General features: G+C 40.3%; 1 protein-coding gene across 1 annotated transcript; it reads left to right on the top strand.

Annotated features, from left to right (window-relative positions):
• The first annotated feature begins 4,380 nt into the window (after positions 1 to 4,380).
• Positions 4,381 to 14,167, top strand: LOC123424846 (homeobox-DDT domain protein RLT3-like). Its single transcript, XM_045108543.1, has 17 exons — positions 4,381 to 4,730; positions 5,061 to 5,151; positions 5,252 to 5,470; positions 6,306 to 6,358; positions 7,166 to 7,375; positions 7,485 to 7,553; positions 7,706 to 7,922; positions 8,007 to 8,107; positions 8,794 to 8,880; positions 8,959 to 9,090; positions 10,045 to 10,185; positions 10,354 to 10,476; positions 10,577 to 11,029; positions 12,014 to 12,391; positions 12,502 to 13,152; positions 13,352 to 13,456; positions 13,565 to 14,167. The coding sequence occupies exons 2-17, from the start codon at positions 5,061 to 5,063 to the stop codon at positions 13,799 to 13,801; spliced, it is 3,267 nt and encodes a 1,088-aa protein (XP_044964478.1). The 5' UTR covers positions 4,381 to 4,730; the 3' UTR covers positions 13,802 to 14,167.
• Positions 14,168 to 14,367: the final 200 nt, after the last annotated feature.

Raw genomic sequence — 14,367 nt, 5'->3', positions numbered from 1 at the left:
ATTGATTTTGTAAGCCAACTTGAATTTGAATTGGAGAAGATTTGAAATTTAACATTGCCATCACAACTTTTATTATAACTAGCAAAAGGACCCGTGCGTTGCAACGGGAGAAAAACAATTATAATCTCCAATGATGCTGATCATATTATGTCTTTAAAATTTTAGGACATTTCTTGAAATGCATGAACATTTTTTGAATTAGCAAACATTTTTTTCAATTGCACTCAAAAAATTACACACAAACTTTTTTTCAAAATCATGGACCTTTATTGTTTTCACCAACATTGTTCTTAAAATTATGAACATTTTTCTGAATATGCGATTATTTTTACAAAAATCCTGAGCATTTTTTGAATTCACAAACATTTTATATTTTCTTCAAACTTTTATTTCAAAATCCCCAATTTTGTAAATTGAAAAGTTTTTCAAAGTTCTAAATTATTTAAACAAAAAAATGGAACAGAAAAATGAAAATAAAAAATGAGACTAAAAACAAAGGCACGCACTGTTTTTAAGATTTTTACACGCACTTTTGTTTAAAATCGTTGACTTTTTTATTTTATGGACATTTTCTCAAAGTTTAAATATTTTTTTATATGCAAACATTTTTCAAAACTCCTGAGTAGATTTTGAATTCTAAAAAAATATGTTTTTTTGAATATTTTATTTCGAAATTCTCAGTTTCTTAAAATTGAGAAAAATTATTTAAAGTTCTAAATTATTTAAAGTAGAAAAACAAAATGGAATTGAAAATAAAAAAAAGAAAAAAACTAAACTAAAAAACAGGCGTCCACGCATGGGCCGGCCCAAACAAGTGTGTTGCATCTTTTTCCAACGCCCAGAGCGTAATATAGGAGATGCCTACATGGGCCTGCCCAGTCCGATGATTTTCCTGTTTGAAACGTTTTTTATAACTTATAGATGGCATTGGTGGGTAATTTTAGTCAACATTAAGGGCAATCTGAATGATGTACGAAAGAAGCACTATTTGCTTTATTAGTAGGTAAGATTACAATGGGACTTGACATTTCTCACGTCAGTGATCCACATATTAAAATGAGCATCGAAATGGCATATTATCAAGCATTAGAAACAAGACACCGGAGAAGACATCATGACGAGAAATTGTGATATCCACATATCATACCATGGCTGAAGCTGTACACTACTCACCCATAGAGAAATTGTGCTTGGCGCACTAATATTTGCACCAAAAAAAATTGCGGCCTTATATGCTAGCACACCTAATACAACCTGTGGCACGAGCCGATCTAGTAAGGCACGTGTAAAACCAACCCTCTCTCATGGGGTGCCTTGAAAAATGGGTTGTATCCGTGATGGGGTATGATATTACTTAGATGCCACAAAAAGCGGTTGAAGGTCAAGCGTTGGCTTATTTTCTTGCAGCTCATCCTATCCCAGATGACCATCCGTTGGTGATCGACTTGCCCGACGAGGAAGTATTTATCGTCGACATCAAATCTCAATAGGAGCTATACTAGCAAAAGAGTCTGTGCGTTGCAACGGAAGAGAAAATAACACATGCTTTGAACACAATATATTTTTACGTGACATCACATTTGTGTTGCCGACGATGGCCTTAGAGCAACTATAGCAGACCCTGCATCCCGCCCCGACCCGGAAAATAACTGTCAAAATGCGGGTCGGGGCGGAAAAACCTGCTCGATCAGACTCCGCATCCCGTCCCGGCCCGCAAATATTTTTGCGGGGCACGGCAAAATCTCGGCCCCAACTCGCGTATTTGCGGGTTTTCCCTCGCCGTTGCGGTGCCCCACATATGAGCGAAAGCGGTTGGTGGGGGGCATTTCAGCCCGCGCGGGGTCGGAAAAAGCATATTCCATGAATATGCTTTTTGGTGGGGGGACATTTCAGCCCGTGCGGGGTCTGAAAAAGCATATTCCACGAATATGCTTTTTTACGGGTCCGTTATGCAGGATGCAAGCGGTCGTGCGCGTCGGCTCGCAAAAACGTTTTTCCGCGAACTGCAAACACGTTTTGCGGACCGGACAAATGCGGGGTCTGCTAGAGTTGCTCTTAGTGCTCACACAACGAAACGCGTTTGAATGTACAGTCAGTCGGAATAAGATGAGAAATATATTGTTTCTCCCCACGAGGTTTTTCAAAGGTGTGCATGTGTGGTTAACGATGTTTTCTTTTCTCTCAATTTGGTTTTTATTTAATGAATGTTTATTGCAATTCGTATCGTCGCCGAAAAAAGAGAAAAAAAGAATCGTGCACTACATTGCATCAAAAATAATATTTAAAAAGTATTCAACAGCTAAAAATAACATCCTATTTAGATTCTACACATTTTTTAAATCAAAGTCATATATAACATGTTAAAAACGGAGTTACGGTTTAAAAGATATGGATAATTTTATTTTAAATAAAATGTGGATTGATTAACTGAAAAGTCAGGTTTTTTTTGTTAAAACGAAAAAACGTTTCGACTCACTTAAATACAGAGGGCGGGTTGATTACCTGAAACATCAGGGGGTTTTCTGAAAAATGCAAAAAACGATTATTTTCTAACTTAAATCCGGACCACGGATTGATTTCAGGAAACGTCAGTTTTTTTGGATAAGTGACACGATGGACGACAGAAGCAGTCGGCGCTTTATTATTAGGGAGAGATTTTGACGGGGCTTCTCGTAGTGAGACAGATCATGGTGACAAAATAAAAAAGAAGAACAGGTGCAGGATTGGTGTTCAAAACGCATCAACATTACTAAAAAAACCTTACTAGTAGCGTTGGATTTCAACCTACCAATAGCACGGATACACGCGTTACTGCTATATCGCTATAATTAATTTGTAGCAGGAATGTTTTTTTGTCCATCGCTACTAGTGAATTAACATAGCAGTAGTGCATGTGCAACAAACTACAGATCTGTAGTGCGTGTATCAGGAAAGTGCTACTGTTACAGGTGCACTGCTAGTAAACCTTGGCCCCGCGCCACTTCTAAATTTTTAGGTTTTTCTTTTCTGCATTTTTACACAGTATTTAAACAGATACAACTTTTATACAATAACAACATGCATATTCAATAAAAAGATGTGGGACAAAAATGTCTAATCATTGGTATTGATGAGTAAAATTTATTAGAAGTCTCTTATCTTATATCATGATCATCATTCATGATCGAACACATGTCTTAAAATAGTGATACAAGTTATTAGAAGTCTCGAATATATGCAACTATACTAGTGGAAAACGGACCTTTAATCCTGGTTTTAAAGGGCCTCTAGTCTTGGTTTTTCAACCGAAAATAAACAATTAGGTCAAAAGGTCCAAACATTTAGTCCCAGTTGTGTTTCGAACCGCGCCTAATGGGGCTTCATGTGGCCGCTTTGGGGTGCCCCCTCCACGTGGAGCTCCGTTAATATTATAAGTACATAATGGTTTATTACGCAACCATCGGACTACACTATCTTTTTATAGTGGACATATAAGCAATTTTGTGAATGTAGATACATTTATAGATTCATGAATATTATAAGTACATAATGGTTTATTTTAAAAATATTCGAACTATCTGTGTGATAGTCACGAACGTTAATATCGAACCGATAAGTACGATCTTAATTTGTGTTCCATCCGGTGTATATAAAAGTGATATGTATATGCTTTCTTAAACAAACTTAATTTATAGGTCGCCCTCGTTAGTGTCGAACAACTCATCCAGATGTTGTGTGAGTGTGATTGTATGTACACGCCATCAATATGATGAGTCAGAATCAAAATTGAATGAAAATTAAAATGATGGCTTAGATAAAAATCGTAAGTGCACATCATAATATGACGAGTCAGAATCAAAATTGAATCAAAATTAAAATAATAGCTTAAAACAAAATAAAATCTTTACTCCCTATTACAAGGCACGCACATATTTGCTAGTGTTAAATAATAGATGGTCCGTCGGCTAAACATGCCAATGGACCGGCCCATTTAATAATAATGCCGTATCTGGGTTTCGAAAATCGACACGCATGTCGACCCAACACAACCCGTATACTAAACGTGTTTGGTCGGGCCGAACATGACGATGGACCGGCCCGTTTAATAGTAATGCCGTGTCTGGGTTTCGAAAGTCGACACGCATGTTGACCCAACACGACCCGTGTACTAAACGTGTTTGGTCGGGCCGTGCCGTGCCTGGTCCGTTTATCTCAGGCCGGGCCGGCCCATTTAGCCAGGTTTGCGTTCACGCGAGACGCGACCAGCAAGCAGACTAGCAAAGTAGTAGTAGGAGTAGCAGTTAGGAGAAATAAAATATCTGCGGTAGCTAATCCACATTCGGCCATTCCCTTTCTCCAAGGGTTTAAGGGAAAACGGCGGGCCCACTCGTCGCTAAGGGTTTTGGGCGTCCCTCCCCTCTCCCTCCCGCCGCCTCCATTCCCCGCGCCCCCACCCCGGAGCCGGATCACCGCCGCTGAACCCCACCCCCGCCGCCACCTCCCGACCACCCCCCAGCACCGCACCTCCCCGCCACCTCCCGACCACCCCCAGCACCGCACCTCGCCGCCGCCTCCCCATCCATGGCCGCCGCCTAGAACCCCCACGCCCGCCGGCCACCGCCGCTCCTCGCTGCCCGTGGCGCACACCCGCCTCTCATGCGCGTCGCCTCCATCGCCGTCCCCGTTCCTCCCCGTCGCGACTTCGCCGCCTGCGCCCCGTCCGCGGGCTCTTCCAATTGGGCTGTTGTGAGGTACGAGCTTGTTTTCACCCACTGATTAAGTTCAAACACCACTCACTGCCCCCCGCAATTTCTGGCCCTGGATCCGCCCATGGTTCAGCCGACGAGAGAAATTCGAGTTGCTCCCGCCCCTGGCAACTGGAAAAGGCTGGATTATGTAATTTTGTGCTTACTTGCTTCCCAGTTGTGTTGTCACTGTTCTCAGCATTTAAGCCCTTTGAACACAAATTAAGATTCGTGAAGCTACCATTTCCCGGGCCTTTTAGTGTTTGGTAACATGGTGTTTACTGTCACTCGCCTCGCCTGCTCTGTGCGCCGGTACCTAATTATGGGTTTCTCCAGATGATGGCCAAAGGATTTCTCGCCAAGAGCGATAATGCAGGGACGAAGAAATCTCCCCTGCAAATCCAGATGCTGGAGAGTTTTTATTCTGGTAAACAGTTTGCTAGTGTTTCGAGCTCTTTTCCTGCTGTCATGTCTTGTTTTTTTGCTGTTCAACTTTTTGTGCTCTGGCTAAAAATTTCCCGATCCAGAGGTACAATATCCGAAGCCGGAGGACGTGACAGAGTATGCGGCATCTGTTGGTTTGACACACAACCAGGTCAGAATATGGTTCAAAGAGCGGAGGCGGAAAGAGAGGAGGCACATGGAAGCTGCAGAGGTTCACATGGAAACACAAGCTAGTGCAAGATCAAATTGGCCTAGATGTAGCAGCAGCAGGTCTTCCAATTCAAGTCAATCTCCAATGCAAGGTATTGCTGGTTTCCAGCCCGAGGATGACATTACTCTTGGTAGGAGTATGAGCCTTGTAGGAGAGAAACACACACTTCGATCGCAAGTCCTATTTCCAAAGGATTATAATTCTGAGGAAAGTCTTCCGCAAGGATGGTCCATCTCTTGGGGGTGATTTCGATCCCCTTCCTGAAAGGGCACATGTCCATGTCAGGGGTCTGTCTCTAGTAGCACTAAAGGTTGCCGAGAAAGTCATTTATCATCATAGACATATTTTTCTATCTATGTGTCCCAGTAGGTTAAACCATGCAAAAGACCTGATTTGAAGCTTGATCAACCGCACAGTTCTATTAACAACTCTGGTAATTGTCTCATTTTTTGTTTGGTAAGTGTAGCATTTCTTATGTTCCATCTCAAAACACTGATATTTACTGTAATTGTTTATTTACCATGCTATGTAAGTTTCATCCTTCTCTTTCGGCCATGCATTCCCTCATTCTTGTGTCCCATCTCAAAATAATACTAACTGTGTTAACGAGTTAGCATGCTATGGAAGTCCCAACCTTTTCGTTGGCTTCACTCATTTGTAATAAGGAGATTGTATCGAGCAGCTTTTGCTTGATTGTGTTTGTCCTATTCATTGGTGCTTCAAGTCGTGGTTGCTTTGTAATGGCACTAAACTAGACTTCTGGTTAAACAAGGAGAGTACAACTGGCAGGATCTGCAAGCACCTTCAATCCCCATTTGATCTTTTCTAACACTAATGCTGCTAACGTATTTTGCATACTTAATGTTCGAATTGCATTCTGTAGATGTGGTTAATACCCTCACAATATCATGTTGAATTGATCGCAGATACCACAGGACATCATTCCTACCAGGATCAAAGCGTTTTGAAGAAGAGAAAGGTATTGCCTAGGCTGCTCAAGTGTTCATTTTCATTTCTAACACAGCTTTTGCTTCAAGTTGGTGCTGTGCCTCGTCTCACTGTGTGTGGCTAATGACGACTGGTGCTTATAGTCAGTATGGTCAAGATATTATTTTTTTTGTTTTCAGTACCAGAGCCTTTTAGGAAAGCATAGTCACTAACTCATTATTTAGGCTAAGTACACATTTTCATTATCGTTTCTAGCACATATTTTTTTTCCGTGTTAATCATTGTTTACTGGTTGTTGCCATACCATTTGGTGCCATCATGATCATGAGCTAGTGTCATCTTCTGTGCTGGACTGCTGGTAGTCAGTCTGATCCCGCATTATCTTTATTTTATTATTAGGCCTCTTTTTTGTAATTAGATAAATGGCTTCTGGAAACTTTTGAGCCAGGATATAGAATAAGAAATCCCATGTATTTTGTGGGCCAAGAGATGGCCCCCACTTTTGAATTGGTATAAAAGATTTACAGTTCCTGCCTTAGTATCACTTTTATTCAGCTATAACAGTCTTTCTGAAGGCACTCTAATGGTCATTTTTATTTGGTTAGATGTAAGATTAGATATCCACTGTATTTGTTTCTTAGAAATCTTGTGTTCTTTTGCCAGTTGCTGATTGACAAATTATTTTTGTGCCTGAGATGAAGATGCTGTCAGCTAAACTGACCTTTTGTGCTTATTGTCCCTTTTTGTAATTGTAATCCATGTTAATTTGTTTTCATTTGTTATATTGAGACCTCTAACGTCAGGTGCCCACCTTTCTAAAAAAAATGTTTATCTGCAGATCATGTCGCCTACTGCTCGGAGATCCACGTTGCCATTTGAGAACAATGATCCTATGAGGAGGCATGGAAAGGGCAAAGGTCTAATGACAGTATGGCATGCAATGTATTCCCAAACTGCAGAAATTCAAGATTGCTCCAGTTTCATTGATGAAAGTGGTTGCTTGAGGTCATTGAGACCATTCGAAGATTGTGATCGAAAGCTTGCCCAAGTAAAGTTGCTTATTTAATTTGATCTGATACAGCCTATGTTATTTGAAACTTTAGTAGTTGTATATTCTGAATTAGCAACTCAGAATTTCCTCCTTTTAACCTTATTAGGTGCAGAGACAAACTTTGCCACGGAAGAAAGTAAACAAAAAGAGTAGACCTCCACCGAGTAAAAGAAAGGTAAGCTTTATTACTTGGAGAAGTCCACATATGGAGATAATGAGCTAACTTCTAGTCCTCTAGAATGAGAATCTGAACCTTTTTAATCTGGTTAAACGGAACTTAATCTGCCTTTTGTGTAGTATGCTAATGGTGATTTCTCGCCATTTTAGGTGCCATGTGGCAGAGTTACTGATTTGACGGAGCATCCTCCAGTGGAGTGCCATCTTTCAGTTGATGAATCAGAATCCTCAGAACTACGAACTGAACAGGCTACTTTAGTTGATGATGAGGAGCTTGAGCTCAGTGAGTTACAAGCAGGTCCTAATCCGTTAAGATGTTCAGCTCATCTTTCTTCAACTGGGAGACATGGCTGCCCCCTTTGTAAAGGTTTGCAATATCATCCTCTACCTCTTTGTTCTCATTTTTTCTAATATAAGCCAATTTACTTAAGTATTAGTGCTTCTCTTGCAGATTTACTTGCCAGGTTTCCTCCACCAGGTGTCAGGATGAAACAACCATTTCCCACAAAACCTTGGGAGTCATCACCTGAAATGGTGAAAAAGCTCTTCCAGGTTAAATGCAACACATTACTTTGAGAATACATGAATGGTATTATCATCATTAATGGAATTTACCTTACATGAAATGAAAAAAGCTCATGATCAGTCTGTCCAACTTCTATATTCTATTTACTTATGGAATTTACTGCATAGTGAACATGGATTTTGAGTCACGCGACTAGTCGTCGACTTCTCGACGAGTTGCACTGCCAGGGTTGACTGAAACCCCTCGACTAGTCGCGACTCTTCGACTGGCCAGGTTCGACTCATCACGAGTCGCTACCTTTGAACGACTCGTCAACTCATCAATTCGAAAACCATGATAGTGAATGATCGTACATATCTAATGCTGGTCGTGGAACAAGACTGGCTTCAGTAATCTTTCCATACTGGTTCCAATTTTGTTCATGAGTCCAACCAGTAGTTTACCGGATTTAGTTTCATCTGGCCAGCAGGAATATTAGACATGTCTCCTATAATATATTTGGTTATTTTGTTTGGAGCATTAGTGGCCTAAGCATGTTGTTAAAAATCACAATAGCCCGTATGTACTTGGTTAACTGAAAAATTCTTTCTTCCTTCACTTATTGTTTGTGTTACTGTCGTGCTCGTAGATTTTAGTGCGCCCGGCTTTCCTCTACTAGTTTTCATGTTGGAACTGTGGCTAGCATCTATTAATTCAAAAATATTCTTGGCAGGTTGTCCGGTTTGTCTACACGCATTTTGGTAGTATGGATGTTCATCCCTTTACATTTGATGAGTTTGCACAAGCATTTCATGACAAGGTGCAAATTTTGTTAAATCTCCCTGAAATTGGTATGATTTGCTGTATTATTTTCTTATTGTGCAAATGTGACCTCCAGGACTCCTCGTTGTTGGGGAAAGTACATGTCAGTCTTCTCAAGCTACTTATGTTAAACACAGAAAGGGGCAGCGGCAGTGTGTTTGTTCCAAGATCGTCTAAAGATAGCAGATTCTTAAGCTTTCTGAACTTTGTGAGTTTTGAAATGTGCTGTACACTGTAGTTCATTTCCAAGATAGAATTACATTGTGCTTATTCTAGAGCTATTATGCTGTGGTGTCATTTCAGCATTGTCGGACAGTTCACAGATGATTTTTGAATGAGTGGAGAACTTAGTAGTAGGTTCATTTTATTAGTTTTCTTCTGTCTGATTGTACCTTGTTGGGTATATTTATTTATGTTGGCAGAAGTATTGGCGAATTTGTTGCACACTGTGTAAAGTTTATAGTTCGAATATGATGCTGCATTCGGAAGTCAAAGTATATGGTCTTAGACTAGTGCTGAAGTTGAGCAATTTGTCGAACCGTTTCATTACCATGCACTTTTTTTTATTATGCTCCTGTTCCAGTCTACTCTGGGTATCAAGTTAATGGTTTCCTTGAAGAACAATATGGGCCTACAGGGTCTAATAAATGACAGCTTAGGATGAATCGGCTTTGTTTTCTAGTAGCATGATGCTACTGACTTGTGTTCATCGTAATTCATTACATTGAGTAACAGTGATCGTGCAGTAGCCAATAAGTGTGACATCAACATGATCCTTATCTTTCTATATGGTCTGACAAATCATACTACTTTGTGTGAAGAAACTGACTATGCTATTCTTCTCATGTTTACATTTATTTAGTTCCATGACTTTGTTAATTGCAGCACCAAAACTTCTGTTTCAGTTTCTTGTCATACTTCCCATAAAATGAGGACCAGAGTCCGAGTTTCACTGAGCTAGTAATTGTCTTGCTTTCTTTTCTTATAGATTCGATGGGAGGTAACTAGATAGAATTCAGACTACTTAATGCTGCTTCATTAGGGCGAATGTCTTGAATGAATGCATAAGAGAACTATCATCCTGCATACCTGCTTCCTGTTTGAAGAACTTATTCTGAAAAATGCAATAGCTAAATGGTTTGCCTCTATGTTTCTCTTTCAGGTTAGAGAACAAGAATTCGATGTGAATTTTTGGATTAAATCCCTGAATTCTCTTACTTGGGTTGAAATACTACGCCAGGTTCTGGTTGCTTCAGGTTTTGGTTCAGACCATCATATATTGAATCGGAATTTCTTTAACAAGGTACTTAATGAGACACCTCATTATTCTAGATCTAACACTTGTATGTGGGTGTGCATGCCTTTCAGGTTACAGCTACCAATATTTGTATATATGCGGTAGCAATAGATCCCCCCTACAAGTACTTCTATTATGTTTCAAAGTAACATATATCCTTTTATTTAATTATAGGAAAAAAATCAAATGGTTAAATATGGGTTACGTCCTCGTACACTGAAAGGTGAATTGTTTGAGCTATTGTCTAAGAAAGGAAGCGGTGGGTTAAAGGTTGCTGAACTTGCCAAATCACCACAGGTAGTTGCAGAAATAAACTGTTCATATTGATGATAGCTGGCCTTCTGTATATACTTTTGGTTGAGTATCTCCGTGGCATTTACTTGATTGTTCTCTTCAGATTATTGATCTTAATCTCTCTGGCGCATCAGAAGTAGAGCAGCTTATTTTCTCAACTCTTTCTGGTGACATCACATTGTTTGAGAAGATTGCGCCTTCTGCATATCGTCTCCGTGTTGATCCTCGGATTAAAGGAAAAGAAGATCCTAGATCAGATACCGAGGATTCTGGAACTGTTGATGATGGTGGGGATGCTAGCAGCAGTGGTGATGAATCTGATGGTCCACAAGAGAGTTATCCTGAGCATGAAAGTAGAATTGTCAGGTGGAAACAGAAAAACATACATAAAAATATGAATAAATGCAGTGAAATTGATGAAAGTTATTCTGGAGAACGATGGCTTCTGGGGTTGATGGAAGGCGAGTACTCAGACCTAAGCATCGATGAGAAGCTGGATTGCTTGGTTGCTTTGATAGATGTTGTTTCTGGTGCTGGTTCTGTTCCAAGGCTTGAGGTAACCTTCAGTCTTCCAGTATATTTCAATTGCAACATCTCATCTTTGTTCAAGGCATCATTGCTTAAACCTTACTCCCTCCGATCCAAAATAAGTGTCGCAGTTTTGAGCTAAGGTTAGTTCAACCTTAGTTCAAAATTGCAACATTGTTAAGGTTAGTTCAAAACTGCAACACTTGTTAAGGTTCAAAATTGCAACACTGCCTGAGCCCGTGGGCCTCCGCCGGCTATAATGTACGCCGGTCATAACATAACCTTAGTTCAAAACTGCAACACTCGTTATGGATTGGAGGGAGTACTGAACTTGCAAAACGACCATTCAGGACTTAAAGGATCATTATTCTTTTTCATTATTGTTAATGTTGCCCTGTATGAAGTTTCCTAGCTGACTATATTGCTCTCTGTCTTGGTAATGTAAGTACTCCGTACATGAATAGTTTGGATGTTTTTAGAAGTGATCAGATGAGTTAAGAGAGCAAGGTTTCATTTTTTAGAAGATTATGGCATTATGTCAGTTCTTTTTTCTTTTAAATCACCCAAACCCATGAATCATTTATGCAAATTTACCTCCACTGAATTTTCTTTTTTCTGTTGATGTGCTTTATTCACTTCTCCACAACTAACATAAATGATCGTACTTATAATTGATTATCCCAAGTTCCTAACTATACTATGTTCGTGTCTCCTTACGGCTTAGGCAGAATTAGGAGAAATGGACATTTTAAGTAGATACTAGTTGCATTAGGATATGTATCTTAAGTGGATAATGCCTGCCTTAGGTTACCGTATAACTTTTTTGAAGTATTTGAAGCGAAAATACATACAATAGCCATTTCTCAGTTGTTGGGGAACTTAATCTTGGATAACTTTGTTGTGTTCACGTTCCAAGTTAAAGCTCAGCCTTCATACAAATGTTCTATTCTCTATTTGTATTCCCTGTTGGAAAGCTGCAGAATCTTATATTATTGTTTTCTACCTTTCATAGGAACCACAAAGTGTCCTGTCTAACATACAGAGAGCACAGTCACATGCCTCAGGTGGGAAGATAAAGAAGTCTACAAGAACCATTTATCAATCTAGTGATGAGTACTTAAATAGACCAGGAAGCTCGCACAGTTTTGATTCTTCTATGCAAGGACAATCAGGAAGCCTGAGGGGTCAGGATTACATTGCCGACTCTGGAGCTAACGAATCACCCACAAGATTTGCACATCAGCCACAAATTGTTCTCTTAGGATCAGATCGCAGATACAACAATTACTGGCTCTTCCTTGGCCCTTGTAGAGCAGATGATCCAGGTCACCGTAGGGTTTACTTTGAGTCCTCAGAAGATGGTCACTGGGAAGTGATAGATTCACCACAGGTTGCCCACCTGATTAATTTGCGTAGTATCTAAATTTGCCTCTTATTTAATCACTTGAGGTTAAACTCCCACAAATAAAGTTACCGGCTCTTTTTTTGTTTGCATTGCAGGATTTACTCTCGCTATTGTCTGTCCTAGACATCAGAGGCACCAGGGAAGCTCATCTTCTTGCATCAATGAAAAAGAGGCAATCATGTCTTTTCGAAGGCATGAAAAAACACTTGGAAGATGGGTGTGTAGTTGCGCTCACAGCATCATCTGATTCTTCTCGTTCCGAGACAAGCAGTGGAAACAGATATTCACCCAAGCCAAGTAGTGGAGATGGAGCTTCACCCCTATCAGACATTGACAGTGCTTCTGTTCCAACATATCTAGCTGGTAATCTTCAAAATGCATCATCTGCAATAGGAATTGAAGTTGGGAGGAGAAGTGATGAGAAGATGTCAAAGTGGGAAAGGTTGCAGGCGTTAGATAAATGGATCTGGACTTCTTTCTATTCTTCCCTTACTGCTGTTAAGTGTGGCAAGAGATCATTTAAGGAATCACTCGTTCATTGTGAAAGCTGTCATGATCTGTATTGGAGAGATGAAAGACATTGCAGAATATGCCACTCTACTTTTGAGGTTGGTTTTGACCTTGAAGAAAGATATGCTATACATGTGGCAACATGCAGGGAGCCTGAGGATTTGTACGATGTGCCAAATCATAAAGTTCTTCCTTCGCAGCTACAGGCACTCAAAGCAGCCATTCATGCTATTGAGGTGAGTACTAGAAAATGGTTGTTCTACGCAGAGTTTATTGTCTGGGATCTACGCTAAGAAACTATGATACATGGTGACTCAAAGTTGAGTTATGTTTCTGTATTGGATCGCCAGTCACTTGTTTGGTCACAAATAGTGTATGTATTTCATAGCAGCTTCTTAATCGTATTTTCCCCTCATTTTGTGTGCGCTGATGTAGGCACGCATGCCTACGGCAGCTTTTGCTGGTTTGTGGATGAAGTCTTCGCACAACCTGTGGGTTAAGCGGCTGCGACGAACATCATCATTACCTGAGCTTTTGCAGGTCAGTATCTTTTTCCTGTTTACATCATAGTATCAGAACATCCATTCAGTTTCAGGTAATTTATACAGTATGTACTGTCTTTTGTTTTGCCATGTTTCTTCCCTGCAGGTTCTTGTTGATTTTGTTGGGGCAATTGATGAGGATTGGTTGTACCAAAGTTCATCAGCAGTAAGCTTTAGTTCGTATCTGGATGACATTATTGTATACTTCCAAACGATGCCACAAACGACGTCTGCAGTTGCACTCTGGGTTGTCAAATTGGATGCCCTCATTGCACCTCATTTGGCACAAGCTGATTCTGGCAGAGGATTAGGCAAAGGGTCCATAGAGACATGCTTGAGATAGCTAGGAAGGGACTAGATGGATTATTTTGTGCGGTGCTCCAGCTGCCACTACTCTTTTATTTTTGCATCAGTTCCAATCTTTTGATTGATGCCCGCGCTTTTTCTCGAGGCGAGACGAGCATGATGCCCTTTTTTTGCCTTCATCCTGATGCCTTCAGCTTTGAGGTTATGATCTTGAACTCTACAGAAGCCACGGCATCTCCGTCGGATGGTCGATGGTGTGTGTACAATAATGTAAACACTTAGAAATTCTTTGTTAATAATCATTGCTCCGGCGTTGTAATTTCCTTTTTGTACTTGAAGTGGTCAGCGAGGCACCTGACTGGATAGCATAATACCTATTTTCATGGAATAGAAGGTTTATATAGATCTTTTTGCCAGTTTGCTATGTAGGTCTTCTGGTTGCAGGAGAACATGGCTACTTTGTGCATTCTCGTTGTGCTTCAGTGTAGAGCTTGACTGCTATTGGTATTTCTTGCGTTGCATAATTTTTATCTTTATACCCAAAGGGTTTGCCGTGAGGGCACTTCAATATTTTATTTCTAATCACTAAGAGCAACTCCAACC

This window comes from Hordeum vulgare, chromosome 2H, assembly GCF_904849725.1.
Source record: "Hordeum vulgare subsp. vulgare chromosome 2H, MorexV3_pseudomolecules_assembly, whole genome shotgun sequence".
In the NCBI taxonomy this organism is placed as follows: Eukaryota; Viridiplantae; Streptophyta; class Magnoliopsida; order Poales; family Poaceae; genus Hordeum; species Hordeum vulgare.
Note: the sequence above shows the minus strand (reverse complement) of the source record. Positions and strands in the feature narration are given on the sequence as shown.

Bases quoted from the DNA above. Each gene is read 5' to 3' on its own strand.
- LOC123424846 (XM_045108543.1), top strand. From the start codon at position 5,061: ATGATGGCCAAAGGATTTCTCGCCAAGAGCGATAATGCAGGGACGAAG. The intron at 5,152-5,251 runs GTAAACAGTTTG...TTCCCGATCCAG, and splicing joins GCTGGAGAGTTTTTATTCTG to AGGTACAATATCCGAAGCCG. The intron at 11,030-12,013 runs GTAACCTTCAGT...TACCTTTCATAG, and splicing joins GTTCTGTTCCAAGGCTTGAG to GAACCACAAAGTGTCCTGTC.